This window comes from Hippoglossus hippoglossus, chromosome 21 (genome assembly GCF_009819705.1).
Source record: "Hippoglossus hippoglossus isolate fHipHip1 chromosome 21, fHipHip1.pri, whole genome shotgun sequence".
NCBI classification, from domain to species: domain Eukaryota; kingdom Metazoa; phylum Chordata; class Actinopteri; order Pleuronectiformes; family Pleuronectidae; genus Hippoglossus; species Hippoglossus hippoglossus.
This window is the reverse complement of record NC_047171.1, coordinates 22,587,959-22,614,026: the sequence shown is the minus strand read 5'-3', so window position 1 is coordinate 22,614,026 and position 26,068 is coordinate 22,587,959. Positions and strand designations below refer to the sequence as shown.

At 40.0% G+C, this 26,068-nt stretch overlaps 2 protein-coding genes across 4 annotated transcripts in view; both read right to left on the bottom strand.

The window, feature by feature from the left end:
- The window catches only part of hecw2a (HECT, C2 and WW domain containing E3 ubiquitin protein ligase 2a), a 39,195-nt gene extending 35,890 nt beyond the window's left edge, over positions 1-3,305 (bottom strand). For all 3 annotated transcript variants that reach the window (XM_034574682.1, XM_034574683.1, XM_034574684.1), the window contains exon 1: positions 1,927-3,305. The gene's annotated coding sequence lies outside the window, so the exon portion shown is untranslated. The remainder of the gene's footprint in view (positions 1-1,926) is intronic.
- Positions 3,306-9,836: 6,531 nt separating this feature from the next.
- pgap1 (post-GPI attachment to proteins inositol deacylase 1) lies at positions 9,837-25,582 on the bottom strand. The gene is made up of 27 exons (XM_034574680.1): positions 25,520-25,582; positions 25,172-25,403; positions 23,430-23,583; positions 20,943-21,118; positions 20,461-20,632; positions 19,923-20,083; positions 19,587-19,639; positions 19,414-19,480; positions 19,161-19,266; positions 17,084-17,142; positions 16,814-16,897; positions 15,939-15,985; positions 15,705-15,756; positions 15,548-15,625; positions 14,332-14,407; positions 13,360-13,433; positions 13,228-13,279; positions 13,084-13,150; positions 12,891-12,996; positions 12,737-12,775; positions 12,381-12,565; positions 11,962-12,192; positions 11,674-11,809; positions 11,406-11,456; positions 10,974-11,185; positions 10,371-10,475; positions 9,837-10,280 (listed from the first exon to the last, which is right to left on the bottom strand). The coding sequence occupies exons 2-27, from the start codon at positions 25,301-25,303 to the stop codon at positions 10,142-10,144; spliced, it is 2,814 nt and encodes a 937-aa protein (XP_034430571.1). The 5' UTR covers positions 25,304-25,403; positions 25,520-25,582; the 3' UTR covers positions 9,837-10,141.
- Between the last annotated feature and the right edge of the window lie 486 nt (positions 25,583-26,068).

Genomic DNA, 26,068 nt, shown 5'->3' with positions numbered 1-26,068 from the left:
GACCATTAAGTTTTCTAATTTCACTCTACACCAAAGATTATATAAAAGCTCTGCACACAACGTTCAGCATACAAACAATAACAAGTGAAAGTATATTGTAGAACTGTTTGATGAGGGATCACTAATGGCACTTAATGATTTTGAAGTATCTCCAGAGCATTAACACAGGACAAGCAAACAGCCCATTCCAAACAGGCAGGTTAGGAAAGTGCTCTGCATTAGTAACGTTAATGATATAGCCTCTTTCACAAAAAAAATTTTTTTTTGCCATATCACAGTAGGAAAAGCACAAGAGTAAAAACAGAGATTACCAAATTCCATTCAGCTGCTTCAGTCTTGTTGTGCTGGTGTTTTTCTCCCTGTCACACTGTCACGGCCTCCAATGACACTGGAACTGATCAGAGGTGTCATTATTCTAACTGGAAACATTTAGTCTGACTATAAGTCAAAATGTCTGCTTTGAAAAAGGTCTACTTAAACATTCCTACACATGTGTGATTAGACCTCTGCCCAGGTACAACGTTGGGCGGATCCAAGTTGAAAATGATGTGCTCATAAGAAGTATACTGAGGTAAGTTATCTGTGTCTGGAACAAAACTACCACAGGGAGATGTCAGTGAAGAGCGGTTTGTTCACACCAGCACATCCTTGAGAGGAGGTCTAATCAGGTGACATTAGTGAGCAACACTTTTAAAGGGACAGTCCACTGTGTTCGGTGGGTTTCCAGAGTGACACTGCTTTGATCCCACAGTTTGATCCCTTCAGTCTGCTCTGTGGTGATGTTGGTCACACAGGACAACAGATCGGAGTAAACCTGCTTTGAAACGTAACAGTTGTGTGTAATTGAGGTTCTCTTCAGTTCTCTTCAGTTCGCTCCATGTTTGGAGTGCAGACTATGTTTTGTTTATAAATTAAACAGTGCAGTCAAAATTGATTTCCCTATCTTGCCACACACCTTCCTTGACTTTGGGGTGTAGCAGCAGAACACGGTTTTCAGTTCCCTCACTTACCTATTTCCCCTCACCCTCTAGTCCTTCATCCACGGCTCAGAAACTTCCTCATGTATATCTACTCATCAGATCTCAGACACATCTGCCACTATGCGCAGGCTGGACAGTACCAAAACCAACCAAATCTGTATTTCTGCTTGTTGCAATTCATCTCAGGATTTATGCATCATATTTTAGACGTTTTGTGCGTGTTCAGATTTAAACAAAACCTGCATTGAAAGCAAATCACAATGGGGAAAACGTAGGAGCAATTTAGACACTGGAAGATGTCAAAGGGGATTTTTAAAGACACTGCAGGCTCATACGACTGTACCGCAGAACCATTGGGTTAGGGTGACCACAAAATGATTTAACTGTTTATAAACAGAAATGTGCATCGGGTGGTTAACCGGAGTACTCTGTGGACCACTGAGCATCTCCGCACCTCCGAGATACAGAGATTTGAAGGTAACCCCCTCTTATGACAAAATCACGTCAGCAGAAATCACGTTACATAACAGTTCTGCTCCAAGTTTAATCATTTCGAGTCAGTGCATGCGCTGCCAAGGCCGCGCACGGACGCTTGGCGCACATGACTGAGCATGCAGGCCACACAGGGACCGCACTGGCGGAATGTGCAGGTGTCATCGCTCGCTATTGGATTACTGTGGGAATTCCCTACGTCATCTTCTTAATGCATCTCCTTCATAAGGCGCATACATGATGAACACAAACAAATCCCATCGATCAGTAATCCCCTTCCAAACTAAACTACAAGAAACACACAACACGATGCGCATTGGACGACGCAGCGGTTGTTAAATGACAAAATCCCGCTGTTTCTGAGAACGATCATGAGAGTCCTCATCATCACCGTCACCGTCGGTGCTGGAAGCCATGAACACCTACACGCTCACCCCTGGGTGCCAGAGCTTACCTTTGGCGCAGAGCTGCGGGACGGAGGCAAACGGCGAAGCCCGCTGGTGGTGACAGCGCCGCCGCCGAACACCTGCTCCGTGGATTCTGCGCGGGGATATCACGGTCCAGGTCCTTATCCCTGCAGTCCAAATGAGGCGAGACGGGCGGGGTGCCGCGCTATGCCCCCCTCCTCCTCCTCCTCGCTCTCTCCCTCCCTCTCAGATCCAGAGCCAGGGCAGCTTTGGGCTCGGAGTCACGTATCGAGACGGTATCCCTGTGAAAAGCGGCTGCGCTGGAGAGACACCACGGCCCAGCTCGGCAGCAGCGTCCAGAGGTGTGTGCATCAACTCCGGCAGCACCTCCCCGCGCTCCCCCCGCACCGAGCTCTGCTGCTGCTGCTGCTGCTGCGGGCTGCAGGCGCGCGCCTCACTACATGCATCCCATCCCTCTGCATCGCGCTGCGCTGCAGTCAGTCACTGCCGACGTCCTCCCACCAGTCCCGGCAGATGCACCGAATCTGACTGGGAAGAGCGTGCTCCCAATGTCAGTCCAAAAGAAACAGAAAAACGTCCTTTACTGGAGGATGGCGTAATGTGGTGGTGCGTATTGCAGTGGAGTGACTCCCTGCTGGGGGGCGCTCGGAGGCATTTAGTCACGTAGCATCCAGAGTAGTGGGTTTCTGTTGAGAACATATATACACGCTGCATATTAATGTGGGAAAACGCCAGAGTGGGCGGTGATTCAAGACACGTCCCGTGAAGATAGAGAGAAACTGCACTGAATGCACTCAACCTGTGGAACAATGCACTCATCCAATGAATGCAGCACATACACGCATGTCCTTCAATTGAGATGTTTATTTGATGCTAATTTTTGCATAACTCTGTCCATTTACGGTTGCAAAATGGCATTTATACTATATTAATGGGAGCTATAGTTACTGCATTGCACATCAACATATGATTCATAGAATAATGGTACAGATTTAACCCAACTACAGTAAAATCCTGCTTATACGTTGATGCGTCAACTATAACAATCAACAGATCCCATATACACATTACTCTGAAAGGGTCCATTCTGCACACTAGGTGATATTTCTTTTAATAAAGTAAAATTCTGGATGCAGTTCTGTGTCTACATACCATCTATCCAGCATGAATGACTGTAGTTTTCAATTAAGGCCTATTAGGCAAATCAGCCAGGGTCACTGCTTTTAAAGCAGCCGCCACTTCCACCTGTATGAAACCTGCAGGATCCTGTGTAAACACATTCATCCAGTTGTGTTGTAACTTCATTTTCAACTGTCGCAGAGCGCGGACTCAGTTAGGTGATGCAGGGACACGAGGCCCCCCAGTGGCCGCCAGCAGAAGTGCAGCCGCACTCCAAACTTCATTCCAATGGTAAATGGTAAATGGTAAACGGTTTTGTATTTATATTGCGCTTTTCTAGTCTTGATGACCACTCAAAGCTCTTTACAGTACAGTTTTACATTCACCCATTCACACACACATTCATACAGTGCATCTATTAGCAGCACTTTGTTGTTCTATGGCCGAAAATGAAGTAGCATACGACATGAATGGTTTAATTAGCCTTATAAAAGTTAAATGAAATCTAACTGGTTATGGTGGCTGGGCTCAGGTTAGGTTTAAATACAACAACTAATAAAATGATATCAAGCAATATGTGAAAAAAAAGAAATCATTTGAAATATGAAAAATCAAAAACGTCCCAAAAAAGTAATAAAAACTGCTATCCAAACATAAAAAATTGACAATTAATAAAATTCCATAAACATTCAGCATTAATCAAATACAACTATGTTCGTACATTAAATCTACCATTTTCCGGTGCAAGATTCATCACGTAACTCAAAGGTTTATCATCCCATATGAATTTGGTAATAATGTCTTCACTCACAATTGTTATAAAGTATCCTGATTGAACAAAACAAGTGTAAGATTATTTCTGTTCCAATTCAACTTAAGTGACATTTAATGTCTGTGTCAATATACTATTGTTAAATTAATGTGTTACATAGGTAAATGTTTTGCAAGATCTTGTTCAAAACGCCGAATTAAAGGGTCATACTTATTCCTTGAAGCAGTTTAAATGATCAAACATCTGAAAATGTTTACTTTGATGACATCGTGTAATTCAACCGGCCCAGAGGTCTCATTAGCCAAGTGCATTTACAGTAGGCATATGATTTCATACTCATACCCATAACATGTATATAATAATAAAAAAGACAACAATCATTTTCTCAGTTTTATTGTAGCAACAACAGTGCCAAAAAATTGCACAGTTTGCCCATTTACAATAAAATCAGATAAAAATGTGAAATACAAAAACATCAAAGCAATCCATTTTGACACAATGCTTAAACCTGAGGATTAAATACTCTTCCACACTAGAGCTTCACCAGAAAACATCCAATGAAAACAGTCCCTTGGCTGTGATATGGGGCCTACATTATACTTTTTGCATTCAACCACCTAGCCCAGTATATTAGCATATACCAGAGGACTAACCTGTTCTGCATAACAAAGACCAGCTAGCCAGAGGTTACATGTTTTAAAGTCACTCAAGGCAGAGGCAAAGTAAAGGAAATTGAAAGAGTTACCAGATTTTAAAGCACTTACAGATGGCAGTAACATTTAGTATGATGATTACTTTCATATTCACAGATAAATCACTCACATGTTCTGCTTTATTTAAGGAAAATGACAGTGAACATTTAGGCAGTTTTCAACAAGCCTGGTTATTAAATGTATTGATAGAGTTCAGTGTTTGTCATACGACATCTGCACCTCAAATTAATGCAGGGACATCATGGCATCATGTTTATGCTTTGTTAATTCAGCTTTGGAATACAAATTTAAAAAGAAAATCACATTATGAAAAAAATGTGTTTGCATTTGTTTGACCGAGCAAATAAGAGACCATTTTAGTGGTTTTTTATGATTGATTATTCTTTTTAAAAAGCTGTTAACGTTTTTGGCAGCTGCCCAGCATTTGCTTAGTGTAAGTTTACAGTGATCAAGTGGCACACACAATGCATTTATCTTAATGTGCTCTGACTAAATTGCTTAATAGCTTGCAAAACAAAAAATAATCTCATGAAAAGATAAATGAAATAAATTATGGATTTAGACAGACATCTGTTGCGTACAAAATAGTTAAACATGAGAGAAAAACATAATAGGACAGAGGTATCACCAGCAGTACAGCATCCTAAAGAGACCATAATCATTTAAATCCTTTTGTAAAAAAAACTTTTGCTGCCTGACATTTAAGATGTTAGATTAGACCAATATTTTGCTTGTTGAAATATATAATTTAGTTGTTAGTTTAACACTACAATAGTAATGTTATAAAGAAACAGTTTTTGATTTTCATAAATTATTAAACGTTTGTTCAACTTAATTTGTTGTAGAGCTGGAGGCATTTTAATAGAGAAATCTGACAATAATGTTAAAGCAGAGAAATGTATCACAGCTGCTCTACAACAATTGGCTATAAATATATTGGCTTTAAAGGTTCAGTGTGTAGAATTTAATGACATCTAGTGGTGTAGTTGCATGTTGCAGCTGAATACCCCTCACCTCACCCTCCCCATCCAAACATGAAACGAACCTGTGGTAGCCTTCAGTTGTCATAAAAACTCAAAAGGTGGTAAGTTTGTCACGTTTGGACAAATGTAAAAAAAACATGGCGGCCTCCGTAGAGAGGACCCGCTCCCAAAGTAAATATGAAGTATTTAAATATAAAGGGTCCATTCTAGGGTAAAGAAAACAACAATTCTTACAATTGAGATGTTTACACATTAGTGAAAACATCACTAGGATTATTGTATATTAAATTTCTGCCAATAGATCCCTCACACCTAAATCTTACACACTGATCCTTTAAAATGGCAGTATCTAAGGTTGAGTGTTAGTGAAAGGAGAATTCTTACTTTAAAATGCAAGACATTCCATTTTAGACAAGAGTTGGTGAGAAAATGAAAACCCCTAAGTGTAGGCCTGGACATCTGGAACGACACCATCACAGTGAACACCGATATAAATCACAATTATGAAACAAAATTCTCGTCTCTAGTATTTTGTTCTACAAAGTAGTGTATGCCACCAATTCACAACGAGGCTGACGATGTGCATCTCAAAGCACTAAAACTGCACCAAACGGACAAGTGCACACGCACAGAAAAGCTGATCACTTACACCACTAGTATTGTAGAAATTCAAAGACACAGAGACATTCAGTGCAGGTACATTCACAGTGGGAACAACTGTGGTGTCTTTGCAAAGCATGTTGATGTATGATTGTATACTTTGCCTGGAGGGCAACCTTAACAGGTCCCTAATGAACTTGTCATTCGTATCTAGTAAATATAAACTCATACACATCTAAAACAAATCATAATGAGGGTTTTGGTGAGTCAACACATTCACACAGAAACAGTGAAGTACATTAACATTCACTGTAGGCCTTTGTGTCATTTAGACGGTACACTGAAAGGTTTGAAACTGACAGGCAGGTATGAAACAGATGCAGACATGAGGAAGCAGAAAGGCACAGCAGCTGCTTCACTGAGGTGAGACAATGCAGGAATATTAAGACACGAGAGGTATAAAATAAAGTAAAACTTAACTCTTAGATGAGACTAAAAAACTCCACCATAGTGCTGTTTTCACTCCCGTCTGTTTGTTTGTAAACAAAAACTACAAAACCAACTGGAGGGGTAACCACAAAACTTGGTGGAAGGAAACGGTGGTGGATTCAGGATTTCTTTTTTCCACATTACGAGATAGGACGTCTTTTTACATTTTTACTGATTTCCTGGTTAGTAATTGATGGATCTTGATGAAAAAAAATCTGTCATATTTAAGGGACTGATATCTATGAGTATGTGCAATTTGGTGCAGCTTGATTTAATTTAAGGGGACTGTTGGGCTTTGGCGGAGATATGTGCTATACTATGCACCATACTAGTTTTTTTTATCTGCAATCAAATGTCACAGAATGATGAGTTGTCAAAACAACTACTTATGACTCTCTGGTCATTGATTCATTCAACTTTAATGGCAAATGAGCGTCATTCTGACTGCAATTTTACTGGGTTAAAAAGTCATTGGCAAAAAAGAGCAAAAGAAATGCTAAACCTATTTGCCATTTGAACACACCACACTCCACCAAACAGGAAACAATTTTCCTGCAACAATCTGCATGATGGTTTGAAACACTTGCAGAGACAGGATTTCCGATTTCACCGATTTCACATTTTCTTTCTGTTACAAACAATCCCCACAAAAAGACTAGCACCAACAATCAATGAGCCTCATAAGAGGTATGGTTTTTGAATCAAATACAAATTGATAAGATCCTCGTTCAAAAATGAAACTGTCTACTAAACAAACTCAAAAATAACACGTCGGTGAGATAGATTGTTTATCTGATCTCCTAAATTGCTCTTCAAAGGCTCAAACCTGAAACTGCAACAAATCCATGTGTTCTTATACACAAGAAAAAAAAAACATTCAAATGGTCACAAGATTTTCTAGTTGTTCGAACTTAAAGACGCGCTATACTGTCCAATGTGTGACTGGTATCAGTTTGCAAAAAGACAAACAGACAGAGCAGCAGTTTTGTGATGGATTAAGTTGGTAGACTCCTTGGTAATAAATGTGCCTCTGTGCACCAGCCATTAGCTAACCACACAAGGTGACACAAGCTGTAAACATGAAACACAAGACAATTCCTTTATTATACTGTAGCAAATTCCACTTATGCTATCAGGTTTAAAATTTTCTTTAAAAGCTTGAAATTAATTGAATTAAAAGTAGATAAGTAGTGCTTTTTAATCATCATCAGCATCATACACCTTCTGCACTGTATAAAAATACCAACAAGCACAGGTAATGATAAGAGGCTATCTTAAGCTCCAGTTTAAACATGGGACTGCTCGCCCATAACATAAAAAAACAAATGAATATTTATGATTTGTCTCATCCCCATAAGCTACTTTGTCTGTCGAGTATAATTATGTCACCATAACTTCATCAACTTTTAGGCCCCGTACACACCTTGTATTAACATGTGTTTTTTTGTGTTCCCATCACAAGTGGACAGCTGCAAGTGCGTGTGTTCACACCTGGCATGAAAATGTGGCCCCAAATGCGTCTTGTGATCAGATCTCACCTCTCCGCTCTATACAAAAAACTTGTTTGCCATTTCTGTTCACATAGACCAAGTTATGTTGTTTATGTGTTGTTTCAAATCATAGTGAAACGGCAGTGGGTCAGAGGACATCAGCTGAGTAGGAGGTCTTTCACATCTGGCCCTGGATGGATTTGCCTTCACACTGCTAATAGATTGTGGTATGGCTTGAAGGGATCTCTATCCGATCTGAGTGTGTTCACACCTGAACTTAGAGCTGTCTGCTACAGATCAGATCAGAAAACAAGGCCATCGAGTGATAACATTAACCTGTCAACACATTACTGCCACTGTGGCACAGACTGTGGGAGGCGTGTAACATCAAATGTTACAGTGGTGCCTAAGTCCTCACCACCCTCTGAACTTGCTGAGATGTTTTTAAAAGAAGTTAGATGATAGTTTCTTTTAAAGAAAAAGAAGTCAGAGCAGCAGATTCAGTGTGGGTGTGACATGAGTGTGTGTACTGAAGAAATTAGTGCTGTTAAAATGATTGTGCATTTATCAACAGTTAAACATGAGGGGAAGACGTGGGCGAGGTTTGACTTGTATAAGTGTAGACAAAGATTGAGAAGACGTGAGGAATATAGATCATTTGTCGTTCTTGGCTTATTTCTTTCAGATAGGAAAATGTCAGTATTAATTTTGTCTATAAAAAACTATTAGGTGCTTCTTAAAGATGAGTAATTTAACAGTCACTATTGCTTATAGTTAAGTAAATGAAGGTGGGAGTGACGATAGCGAACTACAACTAAAGACATTTTCCGGAGGGGCTGTTTGTGAGAACACAAACGTCCAAGTGACAGCCTCCAGACTTTCTCCGAGCCGGCCCCTAGTAAAACTGTGAAAAACGTTTGAATGAGCCAATGTGAGAAAACAGCAGATCCTCTGCAGGATTCATTGCGAGCAAGTGGTTGTGTTGATGACATTTCTAACACAACAAAATTAAAAAAAATTAAAAAATTAAAAAAAATATATCAGGATAAAAAAGCGGTGCCGTACATGTAGAAGACACAGAAGAAGATATCAAGAGAGCTTTCGGTGATAAGGGTCGACAACAGTGTCGATGTAATGAAAACAAAACATGTGATCTCCGCAGAGGAATTCATACTTTACGTCCTGCCTCTGCCGCACCACCCTTCTCCCGACGGCTCCGGAGATTTCTGTGTGGTTGTGAACACATCTGAGTGGAAAATCTCCTGTTGCGTTGTTCCTGTGTAAAAGGCAAACTCCGGAGAAAGTTCGGACCCAATTGACTGCTCTCAGCCAGACCACACTTGAGCTACACCACTATGTTGTAAAGAACATTTAGCAGATCAGGATTTCTTCTGAATATTAGGAGACACACTGGAACCTAAATAGGTACAGCTCCAGTGCAAATCTACATTTTTCTGACAGTGTCGTTCTTGTGTATCAAAAATGATTAAGGGGGATTGTAAACATAGATTACTTTGGACTTTCCTTATGGAATGAAAGTTATGGCACTGCCACTTGTTTTGTGACAGTGCTGCGACAGTCAGTAGGTACCAGCTAAACACAACTGCCCTTGCTAGGCAGGAGGCAGTGTGAGAGTTTACAGCATGGCAACCACAGTGACAGAAGCCACTTTAGACACAAGAAAGAAGGAAAACAAAACAGTGCATTTTACACTAACACCCTGTTTGAGAGTCTCTAGTATAAGTAGCTTCACTGGTTGTGGAGTTCTTGCTCCTTGAAGGCAGAGCTATAGATATACAGAGTAAGGCAAACTTGGTTTCAGGTCATTCTAATGGATCCATATTTGCACCAAATGTTCCAAGGCCTTTACATCATCTCATTTTAAAAATACAGGGTAAATGCCATGGAGCTTTTAGTGCTAACATTGAGCAGGCAGTTCCCCAAGCTATATATGTCTATAGTTCTGCTCCATGGCAGCTTGACACATCAGCCTCAACCAGCTTCAGTGAGTCAGGCTGTAACTTAGAGGAAGGCTTGTAATGGTAGAGACGTAGACTGAAACCAGCCAGATACCGTCAGAGCAGGCAACAACACGCCAGAGGGATGAGTGTCAGTAACAGGAAGTAGGTGACTCTGTAGAGGTGAAGTGGAGAGAAGGTCACCATGGTGATGGCCAAGGGCAGAGGGAGGCAGGAAGTCAGAGGCAGTAGTTTACTGAAAAGATCAAGATAAAGTTAATATTCAATTGTTACAGGATAAGAAAGATAATAAGGAATGTTTGTGTTGGTGATGGTGTGATCCTACCTGTTGTAGAGTTTCAAAGTGTTGCAGTTAATAAGCAGCATGTAAACAGTAACTAGAGGCACAGTGTGTGGCCAACAAGGGTCAGGATCCAACTGGGTGGTATATCTGTGGAGAATCACAATGTAGATTAAACAGATGATGCCATTCACCTTGTATACAACCTCACTAACCCAGGCACTTGACTTTTTCTTATATCACATGCATTTGCCATTTTTTAATAACACCATTCTGGAAACATATTCTTCTAATATTGTGAAACTGAGCCTATTGCAACTTGAAATGAATTTGTTATAACAGTGATGAGACACTTTGATTGGTGGGATCATTTGGTTTTCAGCTGCTTCACAAATGAATCAGAGGTCAAGTTTAGCAACACATTAGCACCCCTGCTGCAACGTAAGATTTGACACAGTATTTGTTAACATTTAAGGGAATCCATTCATAAGACTGCATACATAAAATGTGGGATTATCTGGAAATTGCAGATTACTTGATGTGGGTCCAGGGTCCTAACGAATCCAAGAAATCTTTTATTACTGTGCATTATAAGCATTTATAAATAAATATGTGGTATACTTCATTCATGTCATGCTAATACTGTACCTCAGGTTGCGGATCCAGTGGATAAGTGATGGTGTACTGAGCATGACAGGTAACGTGAAGAGTGCTGATAGGCAGAGGTGGAGCTGTAGATCATCCCTCACCTCCTCCAGTGCACATTCAGACAGCAGGGGGGTGCCGTTACATTCTTTAGACCTGCTCAAGCACTCAACGTTGACTGTGCTATTCTCAGCTTCTTCGTGCTTCTGGGGCGCCTGGATTGTGACATTGAGGGAGAATCAAAAGATTTCCTTATTAAATCCACAGGGATAAAATTGCATTCTATGTGTATTCAGTAAAATCTTCTGCAAGGTTTTGAACCCTAGCTCTGCATTTACAGAGTGTCCTCAGTACCAACAAACAGTAGGTCATATAACTGGTGCTGGTTCATTAAGTGGTGTGATAAGACCAAACAGTTCAAGTTGAAAATCTTACCAGATTCAGCATGTGACTCAAAGACCTCTCCGTCATTTGTAGCCTTAGCACCTGAGCATGCAAAGTAAAAAAGAACAAGCAACATAATCAGTACATATTGTCCGCTTGCAACATTTTGATGTACTGCAATATTTGCATGTGCAGTCCCAGTTTGAATTAAACTGCTAACCCTGGTATTAAAACCGACGGACAACGCAACTATTGGTGCTGCTTTGCAAAATCAAAGGTCAGGGGCTCTCCTCCTATTTCATCACATCTTAAAACTCACCCTATAAAGGTGAAGCAAAAAAGCAGCAAAGACTGAAAATGCTCCACAGGAAATCCCGCCCATAACAGTCAGACAGAGGGCGATGAGTAACTGGGTCCGAAGTCGCAGGGTGCCACAGTCTCTAGAGACAGATGGTCTGCAGGCAAAGAGAACAAAAAAAAGTTAAAAGTCAATAGTTTAAAAAATATATATTCATAGAAGGAGGGATGCCATTTAAAGAAAGACATGCTAATATATTATTTAGCCTTAAGGCCATTCAAATACAGTTACAGTACTGTCCAGCCATACCTGTGTAGTGGAGCTAATATTAATGAGATCAGTCGCATAATGAGACGGAGCAGTGTGCTCCCCCAGTATGCCACAGCTGCCCCAAAAATGTACAGCAGAGGGGACAGGAGGTGGGGCCATTCTTCAACTAGTACCACGCCATTATGAAACATTGCATCAGGAAAAGATGCAGGCAGAACGTCCATGGGGGGGAGGCAAAGAATGGACCAGAACTCTTGAAAGCGGCTACAGCTGAGGTAGGGGAGGGAAGAGGAGGAGGATTAGCAAGAAAACATGAGAATATTCAGCTTTTATCATAACATCCCTTTTAAAGACAGAGGGTTGTGGGATACAATTGGAATCTCTGGAAAAAGCTGGTAAAGCTGTCAACGTCTGTTTCCAAGGTGAAGAATCGACTTTCGCACTCTTCCAAAGCCTACCTAAGTAAGACGTGCAGAACATAAACGGGCAGGTTGACTTTGTGAGGCTGCAGGCCTTTGCCCACCACCTGGCTCATGTCTGCAGCTCGCCTCGACTTCAGGATGGATGACAGCTGCCCCCCACAGGCCAGCAGGAGAGTTACAGCTGTGTACACCGGTACCATAGGACCACAGAACCTCAATATCTGTCAGATAAAAGACACCAGATCTGAATCACTATTTATTCATGAAGAATAACTATTGTATGCATAGTTGCCATTTTTGTTTAAAGATGGTTTAACATGATTTAACATCAGATGCCTGGTCTGTTACCCAATAGAACAGGACAAAGACACTGTCAGTGTGCAATGTAGTACCTGTCCAAGCACCCTGGGTAATGAAGTCCTTATTGACACCTGAATCAGAGGGTAAAAATAATTATTAATGAAAAAAAATGTTTAATATGATAAATAGTCATCAGGATATGTGAAAGAGAGGCTGCAGTTTTCTTACTGCAGCTAAGAGTAGTACCTTGTACTGGCAGTTGGGGGAAGTGTGAAGCTGAAGGAGGACATCTGATGTGTTGTCTGGGCAGCTTGTGTGGAGCATCCCTGAGATCTCGGTAACTGAGGGCACACTGGTGAACAGATCACATCAAGTCATAACGGGAATAGTAATTGTGTCATATAGGAGATGCCTGGAGAATGACACAAACATAACTAACCTGACTGTGGTTAAAGAGTCCTCTCGAAACCATGGTACCTTTATTCTGTACACATTGGACAATCTATCTACAGAAAAAATACTGTAATTAGATCACGTTTCAGTTTGTGCATGTGAAAATCCATATGTATTAAATCAGACTTACCTTTATGTACTTTGCATTGGCTTGCAACATTTATTCTGAATGCCTGATAGACCTAAAGACACAGAGGTGTTCAACAAGTGGTGACACAGTAGGAACACGGATACTGAATCTACATTAAGTAATAAAAGCTACCTGGTGAAAGTGATGAAGCTTGATGGTGTGTAGAAGTCCAGAAGAGTTGACCGTAACGTCGCTGAAAGTCAAACCTGCAGAACCAACACTTAGTGAGCTTGTGTTTCCACATAGAGCTTTGGCAATCAGCCTCATCAGTTAATGGGGACATATTATGCCCCTTTTTCACAATATGACATACTTTCTTAAAGGGCCCATATTTCACACCTTTCTGGGATTTAATTTGAGGTATTGGTAACCTTAAGATGATATATCAGTGGTTTAAAGTCGAAAAAACTGCTGCAATGTGTATTTCCAGGTCCTCTCTTCTGCCTCTCTCTGGAGCTGCAGGCAGGACAGGCTGTTTTCGCCTGCCTCTTGAGCCCCTCCTCTGATTGGCTGACTGCACTTTGAGTGACACTCGACCAGGCCTATAACCGATCTCATTCTGGCACATTCACTCTGTTAAACACAGCTGAAAGTCACGTTGTTATGTTTGGATACAGCTATAGAAGAACAGCCACATATTTACAGTCGGTTATAACAGGATGTTTCTGAATGGTGAGTTACACCGTCCTCATGTTTGTTCAAGTTTTAGCAGGACAGTCGGCCAATGTAGGAGTAACGTCCCGAGTTACAGTATGGAGTTTCACAACGGAGTTTCACAACGGAGTTTAAATACGGAGTAACGTAGTCCGTACAGAGCGCACTGACACGGCACGTCAGAAGAAATAAAGCGTAACCGCTGGTCTCGAACAGTAACGTTCTGTGCGGACACATTCTCTTCCTTGCATCCCTCCATGCTGTAGTGTTTCTTCAGTGTTGTGGTTAGCCTGTGGTAGCTAGAGAGTGACCGTTTTCATACTTTGAGGGTACCTACTGACCCCCTTCAAGTAATTACAGATAGTAAAAGCCCAGAAAATTTATTTTACACAATATGGCCCCTTTAAGGTCTCAATAAAAATCGGTTTATACTTAGGTAAGATAACTCACCGAAGGACAGGACATGTGGTACTGGGACAGACAGAGTCTGAGATTCTTGTCTTTGCCATTCACACTCCACCGTAAACTGAGAAAAAGATCAAATTTGTATGGGTTACATCTTCTGTTTCTGCTTCCTGGACCATTATTTGTGTTGACTTAGCCTTTTATACTCTATGAGCAATTTTTTTTAGCTGTTTGAATCTAGATTCAAAGCATGCTGATGTTAGCATTCAGCTTAAAGAACCACTGCCTACATACAACTATATAGAGCTGCAAGCATGGCTGTAGACTTTTATGTCTTATTAGAGCCCAACTAACACTGCAAATTCTGATATATATGTGAATGTGGTGTTTATATTTAGGTTTATCAAACGTCATGAGTGAAGTCACTAGTAAAACTTCCGATGTCCTCTGTTTACTCTATCAATCTAGCTATGTAATTCATACTACAGCTCTGTTTAGAACAATAATTTCAATGGATTGAACTCTAGCCAGAAATGTTATTTTTCTTGTTCATCATTTTGAGCAATATTTCACTGTTAATGTGTATCAGTCACAAACAGTAACTCTTGGTTCAACGGCACCTCAGTTGAAAACTTAAATTTTAACCTCTGTAAATGCAGTGGATGAAGGTGTTCAGTTGGTGTAAACACATGCAACGTTACTGCTAGTTACACTCTGCACTATCTTCATCAACATTATCTTCCACTCAACTGACAAGCTATCAAAGTAGCTACGTGGTTAGCTAGCTGGCTAATGTATTAAACGTGTGTGATAACTGTGATAAGCATGAGGAACATGACAGTTGTGACAGGAAAGTAAAAGATGTGGTTGATTATTAACTTTGCAGTATTTCATCTTACCAACTACATCAACAGACTCAGTCCACAAGGACACCACTGTGTGCTGAGCTGCAGAACGAATAATAAGAGATGCTCTGCTGCGTTAACTGTCTACCTGCTACCTTACTGACCATACTGTCTAACTATAGCTGGCTGAATACATCACTTACACAGCAAACGTGTGATAAAAGGGGAATATGATGGGTTCATAGTTTGTCAACTCTCCAGTAATGTATTTCACAAACTAGTTATCAACTTATATGAAGACACTACTCGACTCTGCAGAGAACACATCAGCTGTGATAGGAGAGGGAGAGGGAGAGAGAGAGAGAAACAAAAAGACTGGGCAAGAAGGACTGTGTCATTCATTCAGATGGTAGTACCTGTTTGCCATTGATGTTGGAGGCCGAAACAACTAGATGAGTAACTGAAGACAAATCACTGAGACTCAAAATCAGGACCTGAGGACAACAACACACAGTTAGGAGCAACCGATAGCAGCTCAGACTCGTCAAGACAGCATCTCAGAAGGATAATTACCTTGTATGGTGGCAGCAGCTCAGTTCCCACAGATAGATCAACAGGATGTAGACTGCAAATTTTAAAGTACACAAACGAAGCACAACAGAAACAAACTGTCTTCCAATGTCTTCCAACATAAATATAAACAAAATCACATTTTCTCTTGAATAAATGCAGAAAAATATGGATGGAGAAAAGATTTTGATTGAAAACATAAGTGGCAAAAAGAGATACTTTTAAAACTATTCTTACCATGAACCATTCTTGTGCACACAGCCGTACACCCAGCTAGTCATCTCCTGTTGGACAACAACACTACATCAGAATTACATTATTCTTTACTCTTGTATTTTCACATTTGTTAACAGACGAGAACTAACATGTTTCAGTGATACAGGACCAAACATACAGTATGTTTGGTCAACTTAAACTTTCAACTTAAACAGCCAGTTTGTGCATCAACTGTTATCAGATTTTGTCTGTCATATTCTATCTGGATTTTCATATAATACACCATTTAGTTTAGTTTCACTGAATGTGTGGCTTTTGGACTTCACTGTACATACAATGGCTTCAGTTTTTTACTTTTTGCACACTTTGTTGTGTTATTGATTACCTGGAAATTGATAAAATATAAATTTTTGACTATTAGTCTACACTTAATAATCCATAATAAAATTAAAATGTTTTCAAATGTTTATTAAAACCAAAAAACTGAAATCTCTTGTTTCAAGAAGTCTTCAAACCCAAGGTTTAGTACTTTGTCTTAATTCTATAAGCTTTCCACACCTGGACAAGTGTCACAGAAAAGGGTCAGAAATTTGTTGTTGTTTTTTTAATGGGGAGAAATCTTCAAAATAATGTTTTAAATTTGTCATTCTGAGTAATTGAGTGTGATTGAGATTGATAAGTAATTTTATTAATTTAAATCAAATCTTCAAAACGTGCAAAAAGTGAAAGGATCTGAGCACTTCATGAAGCCACTGTATGCATTTAAATGAGTCACTGAACATCTCTGAGATGTGAGTGATAATTCAGAATACTGAAATCAGCTTAGAGAAATAAAGCATTGCAACGGCTATAGCTCAAACCAAAGGGATGACAACACAACAGTGGTGAAAACTCACCAGGTTGTTGCTCCGGCAGTAGAAATGGCTGTAGGCTTTCCTGCGACTCGACAGGGCAAACATGAAATATTTCACCTGTCCTTCCTGTAGACAGAGAGCAACACTGTGAACTACTGGAAACTTGCTGTTCTGTCTGTATCAGGGCTTTATTTCTTAGATTATAAATCAAAAAACCATGCAAGTCTGCATGGCTGCATTTTTTGTATTGAATGAGAAAATACATTCTGTAAATTGCTATGGTAAAGCAGAAGATGGTAGTTCATCTGGTACCTTCGGTGTGCTGTAAGCCAAACGCAGTGTGTTCACTTCACTCCATTCTTCAGGAAAATCTAGAAAAATTGAGACAAAGTGATAGAACAGGACAATATGGGATTGGGCATCTACAGCAACCGGGCCACATAATTTAACATAGTTTAATCCGGCATGTTGGGAATGTTGAGAACGTTAAGGTTGGTTCAGCTAGATGGCACACTTCAAATACAACCAGCCTTTTCTAATGTAGAGAACAAGAGTCACTCAATTCTTCACTTGACCTGCATCTTGAACTGAGCAGCAATCACCAAAATGAGCAGGCCAAAGAAGAGAAAAGTGCCAGGTTTCAGGAAAGTCCGATCAAAGGCCATATGTCTGATATGTCAAGAAGGCGGGGTGGTATTCAAAGAATACAATATCAGCCCACATTTTCCCACCAAGCACGCTAGCTGTCGTAGCAACTTGTCATCCTAAGAAAGGGCGAGCAAAGCTTCAAGTTTAGCAGCCAATTTACAAGCTCAGCTAAATATTTTTACCCGACATTCTACAATACAGGAGTCCAGCACAAAGGCAAGTTATCTATTGTCACATTTTTGAAGGAATGTATGGTAGAGACGGAAATTCTTCTGTGTCCAGATAGCAAAAGCAAATTTGAATACATAAGCTTATCACGCAGAACAGTGACTGGCCGTATTGAGCAAATTGACAAAGACTTGGCTTGTGAGTTAAATAACTGTTTTTGTCCAGGGAGTCTATGAAAGGCACAAAGAGAGGATCAGACTTATTCGACAGTGTGTCTGGCTGCATTGAGAGACTGAAGCTACTGTGGTGTAAACTGGCGAATGTCACCACAGATGGATCGCTGCTGAAAAGAATCCAGAACAAGGTAAAAGAAGAGGTTAGAGGTTTTCGTACACTGTATTATCCACCAGGAAGCTCTGTGCAAGATTGTATTGCAGCTGGATCACGTAGTGAAGCCAGGCATAACATTTCAAAATTTCGCGCAAAAGGACTGTCATTACATTCATTCATTACATTCCTTGAAGAAACTGATGCCAACCATCATGAGTTTGCCACTCCAATGTCTGTTGGTTAAGTTTCGGCAAAGCTTGTTGGCGAGTTAGGGAGCTCAGAGGGGAAATTGGACCATTTTTGGCATCATTGGAGAAAGCCGACAATTTCCCTGAGCAACGCAGATTGGCTTTGTGATCTTGCATTCACTGTAGACATTTTGCCACACATGAATGAGCTGAACGTGAAGCTACAAGGGAAGGATGTGTTTGTGCATGAACTGTAAGCCAGGTTAACTTTGTTCTCAAGTTCTCATGTGATAAACAAAGCATTCGCTCATTTCCACACACTGGAAGAGGCCCCTCTCCATGCAAAGGAAATACAGCAAATCACTGAACGACCAGCACAGAGAATTCTGTTGTTGACTCTGATTTTGAAAAGACTGTGAATTCACTGCAGCTGGTGTCATGTCCCCTTTCACTCGACTATGAGACAGCAGCACAGCAACTGCAGATGGAGCTGAGTGATCTCCAGTGCAACTCTGTCTTGAAGGAGAAGTTCAACTCCCTCAAACTGGATGAATTGTATGCCTCAATGAAACGAGACCAAGTTTCCAAACGTCAGACAGATGGCACAGAAAATTATGGTGTTACTCAGCTCTAGGTATGTGTGTGAGCAATCGTTCAGAGTGATGAACATAAACAAAACTCGCACAGAGCCCAGGTCACTGATGAACACTTGAGCTCTGTCCTGCGAATAGCCACAACAAACATTACACTGGACTTTGATGGACTTACAAAAAAAGGTGACGAGCAGCACTGTTCTCATTAAAGCAAGCACACAGGGTGAGTTTACTTTCACTACTTTGGGAGAAACTGATTTAACATTCATGTAATTTACTGTGTTAGTTAATGTTCTTCCTCATAAACTAGTATTAGTGGCCCGTCTATAATTTTATGTGGCCCTTGAGCCAAAAAGTTTGCGCACCCCTGGTCTAAAAGAACATGAACAAGATGGTGATCTGATTAAATAAATGAATGCATCGGTTTATTCCAGCCTCTTGATGCAAGTGTTTGTCTCTGACCTAAGGTTGAGATGGAAACATCGTGAGCTTCTCCCACCATCCTGACAGGATGTCTGATGAAGTGATGGTTAAGTACGGCTATTTTCTTCTCCTGGTTATCTGTGAACTAATAAGAACAAACTGATTAGTTTCACAACAGATGAAGTGAGAGATGAGAGATGTGACATTTCATTGGCTTTGATTATAAGGTGAGTGTATGACTCCAACAATTCTGAGCAAAATAAAATGTTGATTAGTGAGTGTTTGCTCTGACCTGTCTGGTTTCAGGATCAATGAGGTCGAAGAATGCCCTGACAGTGGCAAGAACAAGCTCTTTACACCTGGAGCCCAAAGAAATACATATTGCATATGAATGACAAGAATAATATTACAAAAAATGTTCAGGATAATACATAGTCTGCCAAAATGTAATGTCATCTCTTTTACCAAACAATGGAGAGGTGGTCGGTTGACACCCATGTCCTGGGAACTGCAGTTGCCTTGATAAAAATAATAAGACATTGAAACATAAATAGAGTAGTGCAGGGTCATTCTTTGGCATCAAAGGAGCATTAAGTCATCTGGCATTGTGTATGACAAGGCAAAAAATACTATTCCCAGAGAAGGGAGTTTTTTTTTTTTAACTGTCCTCTACAAAAGGAACTACATTTTTAACCTGCTCCTTTCAGTTGCTCAGTTCTTAAAAATGTCCATGGGTTCCAAAAAAAGTTCCTGTGGTGGAAAGAGTCTCAGTAATCATACCAATCCACAAACAAATCTTACCACCAGTGATAACTTATTGGGGTCTCCTGAAGGACACGGCAGTGATGTTAGACCAGACCGGACCTGGTAGTCACGGTAACCGCCCCCAACGGACAGGACTGTGATGTTTCTGAGTTTGTTGGCCTGGTTCACCCACTTCTGTCTCACTGCAGAGTAGAAATCTGCAAAAGACAGCAGTAAAGATGAGGAAAAAATGACAATAGCATCCACCACATAGTTTTTATATTAAAATCACATTGAACACTTCGAGTCACCACATTTATGAACAAAACGGACCACATCTAAATCTATACTTTAGGTATTCTAAGCGGGAACTGTTCATAAATCAGTAACAGCATTTCATGTTTTTATCTTATGATAGGTCAAGTGCCATTTGAGGGTTAGGAAACCAACTGAATGACAGAGCAACAAATTTTACTGATGAGTGTCTCCTCACTAAGTATGATGGAAACAACTGCTGTCTCTGCTTCAAATGAGGACATAACTCAGAGCCAACAGTGTCAATGTACCAGTGACTCAGCATCAGAGTTGTTCTTACCCAGCAGGTATGGGTCCAGGGCCAGTACTGGAGCCAGGTGAGGAGAGGCCTGGGTAATGATCAGGCGGACCAGATTAGTGTTGAAGCGGGGCAAAGTGAACAGCGCCCGGGCCACCACTCCTCCCATGGAGTGGCCCACAAGCACCACACTCTGGGGAGGTGTCTTCAGATGCTGGCAAGTCCAGAAAGATAGAAGACAGTTAAAACCATCACCAAAGTAGATAACTTTAATACATTACTTAGTGTTAACTACATTTTGATTAAACTCTTTAGTGCTCGCATCTTAGGAATTTGTAGACTTTTTTTTATAACTGCACAATGTTTTGATGACAGCACAACTTGCAGTTTGAAAGGTTTAACTAAATGCCAACACATGTAAATTTAGAGGGTGATGGAATATGATATGTATCCCTGGCAGTCAAATATAACACACCAGCAACAAGTAACCCTCTCTGACAACTAAATGATATTTGAGGCCTGACCTTGTACAGCCTTAAGATGGCTTTAATGCTCTCATGCAGGAAGTGTGTCTGCTGGAGCAAACTGCCACCGTAAAGCGCAACCAGCTCCTCATTGAAGTCCACGGTGAACACATTGAAGTGGAGACCTCCCTCCAAGTTTTCAGCCTTCCTGAGGGCCACCGAGCCCAGGGAGCGAGCTACAACAACAGAGAAAAAGATGTCTGTTGGTGTTGAATAGTAACAGTAACAATAATAATAATAATAATAATAATAATAGAAAGATTATTAAGTGTGAAAAGTTCAGTGAAATCAGATGTGGACTTTGGGGTCAATGTTAATACTAAACAGGTCACCACCAATACTACTTTACAATAATTGACTTTACAATATATATATACTGTATTTACACACTGCTCAAAAAATTTGGGAAAACTTTATCATCACAGTATAACACCAAGTCAGTTAAGATTCAGGGATATCAATCACGGAGGCCATACACAGTGCTGAGTCACATTATGAGTTGCCGTGATGAAATTTATGCAAGTTGGATCAGCGTGTGATTAAAATGTTTTACTTTGATTTTGAATCCAGCCCTCAATGGGTTGATGATTTTGGTTTCCATTGACCGTTGTGACATCATTTTGTTCTCAACAAATTATACAATCAGTAAAGATTTTCAACTTGAATAATTCATTCATCAAGATCTGATATGTGATTTAATTTAAAGTTAAAAATTAAGGGAAAACAAACGTAAACAGACTGAATGAGAGTAAAAAGAAACATTCGTTAATCCTGTGTTCCATATACTAGCGGCTTGAACATTTTTCAAGCCGCTAGTTTTACAAATGTTCACGTCAATATGTTTTCAGTGTGGTGCAGAAGTTTCTATGGACAGGACTAACGTTACATTGAACCGATGTAAATGTGCTGATTAATTGTGTATTGATCATTAGATCAATCTGTCACGTCGGTCCTGCAGTCAGATGTGTCAATATTATAATGTTGGTTGATAACGGTTGTTAAAATAATAATGTGAGTTGATAATGTTTGTTATTGAAATAACTTTGGTTGGCTGCTGATGACGTAGCAAGTGCTTCCCAATTCCTAAGGGAAGATTTTCTAGCCCTCTCTCCATTTGTAGGCATTTGACAGCCTTGGCAAAAGTCTAAAATGACCTTTTCATAGCTTCAGATCAAGGGTTTGTGTCTGTCCTCGTCCTGTTAGATCTCAGTGCAACATCTTACTACAGAGACTAGAACAGCCAATTGGTATTAAAGGAACCGCCATAACCTGGTTTAAATCCTATTTATCAGATTGATTCCAATTTGTGCAAATGAATGACGAGTCATCTGTGTGCACCAAAGTTAACCACGGTGTTCCTCAGGGTTCTCTGCACTGCCCAAATTTATTCACCTTATATATGCTTTCATTCACATACTATACCATTAATGACAAAAACTCAATTCATTTGTCATTGCTGCTCCCTTCATCTCTATCAGACATTTTCTTATGTAAAAATACTTTAAACATTGACACACTTTTCTATAATGTTACAAACTGTTTCTTCTAATTAATATTGTAAATACTCATATTTTGCTGATGTTCTCAGTTACCAATGCATCTATTGCACTTCTGTCTGTCCTGGGAGAGGGATCCCTCACATGTGGCTCTCTCTGAGGTTTCTATGTTTTTTTACCCTGTAAATAAGGATTTCTGGTAGTTTTTCCTTACTCTGGTTGAGGGTTAAGAACAGAGGATGTCGCACCATGTTAAGCCCTATGACACAATTTGTGATTTGTGAATATGGGCTATATTAATAAAATATGATGATTGATTGATTGACTGACTGTGGATAATATCACCTCAAATCAGACTCAATAAGATTTAGACCATGTAATGCAAGTGATGCTCACAAATAACTCCAAAGTTTGTAGTTGTAATGTATCATTCTTTGTAAACCTGTAATATAAGCCAGCATGAGAAATGCAAGTTTGCACATGGAAATTATTTTAATTGATGTGTGTGAATCAGTGATGAAGTTTTTAAAAAACATTAAAAGCTTTAAAAAACATTGCAAATCCAATTTGAGCCCATCGGAGTATCCTTAAAAATGAGACTAACACAAGATTTTAAAAAACAACTGTAAAATGATTGAAAAAGCCAGTTTTCCATGATTGATAGATGATCTAATGTTTATGTAAAAGTTCTCAAATCACACATACAAACACATAGAGACTGTAGAAACTTGACTGTGTGGTATGTAGAGCTAACACATCTTCTGTCTTGGAGGCTGAAATCTTGTATTTAAAATCTAATGTGGTCACCAGTCAGGTAGAGACCAATCAATAAAACTCTAATGTCTTCAAACAACCTCAGCATGTCAATTAATTGACAAAGAAAGTCACCACGATTCAGATTTTAGTTTTCGCAGATTTAAATGTAAATACTGAAATCTGACTCAAGACAATCTTCAATATACTGTAGCTGCAACTGACTTTGTGCACTAACCTTGTTTGTAACTGCCAGCATTTCCAGGCAGGAAGAGCACAGGGGCGCCAGTGAGTTTAAGCGCTCGGGTCTCCTGGGCGTATAGACCCTCTCCATAAAGGTAGAGTCCATACGCTGGGTACAGTCGGGCCACACGCCGAGGAAGGGACACACGCTGTGAACGGATTAGAAGTTCCAAACTTACATTAAAACACATACAGTTCATTAACCTTAGGTCAAACCTGTTAACACTTTTCATATTTGTGTTGCGCTTGTTTAAAATACTTCCCTTAGTTAATTACTCCATAGAGCTAATTTAAGATTTACATGAGAAGTAATATGATGGTGACAAACTCCTGTGAGGTCAGATCACATCTGATCTGTTATAGTTGATTCTTCATCTGTACCAAGAAAGTACAGACCTTTAATGGTGCATGTACTGTGTAATTGTACATCTGCACAGATATTAAAAACAAAATTCTGACATTTGTTTAACCGAATATTCCATATGAGATTTGTTGTCACCTTTAAGTTGGAAAAATTTAAAATTTGATATTGGTCCATTCACCTTAAACACTATTATTCCCCTGTAAAGCAGACAAGAAATAAAACCTGTTCAAAGTATTTAGAATGACAGCGCTGATTACTGTATGTAAGTTCTATCAAATTTGGTTTTCACCTCTGCAGTGTTTTCCCCACCGTGATTCAAATATCATACTTGCTATCTGTTTGTAGGTTATTGGTTTTTTTTTCTCCCTGTAAAAATGTAGTTATTTTGGTAGTTTTTCCTCACTCTAGTCGAGGGTTAGGGGCAAAGGATGTTGCACCTTGTTTAACCCTATGAGACAAATTTTGATTTGGGCAATACTTTTTTGTCATCATATTATGTTAATTAACCGTAACGTGCAATATTTCATATCACTTACTTCTATTATATTATCGTTATTACTTCCTGCCACTTTGGCATTGGTTTACTGTCTCAGGTTACATACTTATTTTATTTTATGTTATATTATTTTAATTTCTATTGTTGTTGCTATTTGGCACTGCTCCCATACTCCAAACACACCTTTTATTTTCAATTCATTTTCCTTTAATATTTATTTTCACTTATATTCTTTAGACTTAAACTATTGTTTTAATCTCTGTACTCTATTACATATTGTGTTATGGTAATCTGGATCAAGCAGGCAAAATAATATCTTATTTTATTTGTGAAAATGGGCTATACAAATGAAATTTGATTGATTCCAATACCAGCATTGCTTCATAATTCGCTCTCTGTCCTGCAGTCATCACAAACACTAACACTGACTGTACAGACCATGTCCATCAACCACATAAACAAGGCAAGAGAACATTTGTAGATACGTGGGGCTCTTCTTCTCTCCCTCATAACCTCCTGTGTGAAGTCAGATTGATGTCCATGCCTACATGGCATTACTGATCTAAACAAACAACCTGCTGAGAGGATTGGAAGATCGGGATCTGATCTATGGTCTTTTAACTTGGCTAGTTTCGGCTAATCTACTCAGTGTGAAAACAGGTGCAGGTGTAAACAGAAACCTGTCCGTCTGGTAACGTTAGCAGGTTTCAATTCAGGAAGTAGCTTTAAACGCATCTCAATGTGATCATTTATATCGTCTGTTCAGAGTGGAACTAAAAAAATAGACGGAACCATTTAGCCAGCTGTGTTCTCCACGAGCTCCTATTTGGCCTGTTTTCACAGTAAGTGGGGTACAAACCTGAGGCGGTGTACTCACCCTGTACTCTGGGTATTCAAACATGTAGGTCATACTGCATCTGTTCTCCTCGAAGCCAGTCAGCAGCTCTCGCAGGCCGACGGCCAGGAGCCCCAGAGCGACACCGTAGAAGACCACAGAGGCGACTTTCATGGTTCACTCCTTCCTCCGGCTTTCACATTTCAGTCAGTCTTCATGCTCCCAGCAGGCGAACACAGCGGTCTGACTGTCTGTCTGTCTGTCTAACTGACTGACTGACTGTCTGTCTGTCTGTCTGTCTAACTGACTGACTGTCTGTCTGTCTGTCTAACTGACTGACTGTCTGTCTGTCTGTCTGTCTAACTGTCTGTCTAACTGACTGACTGTCTGTCTGTCTGTCTAACTGACTGATGGTCTGTCTGTCACTCTCACCGGCTCAACCCCACAACAGGAACTACTCGCTGAACAATCCTTAGTGATTGGCGGATAGCCCGGCCAATGGGAGGAGAGAACTGAGAAAATTGACCAATACGAGAGCGAACAGTGAGTGACGCAACATGTTCAAGGAATTGATAAATGCAGGCGCTTTTAATTTGTTTAATTCAGGATCTTCTTTGTTTCTTTTTTTCTAAACAGACACAAACTGAAAAAGAGTTTTGTTTAAGGGATAGGTCACCCAAAAATGAAAATCCACTCATCATCCACTCCCCACTATGCTGATGGAGGGGTGGGTGAAGTGTTTTAGTCCACAAAACACTTCTGGAGTCTCTGGGTTAAACCGCTTTGCAGCCAAATTCAATACATTTGAAGTAACCATCTTCAAACGTAGAAAAAAAACAGGAAAAAAAACAACATGCGTGACAAGTTGAAAATATCAACTTTTACCGATTGAAAAGACAAGTCTGTTTATCTGACACTGTTTACTTTTTTCCTTATTGT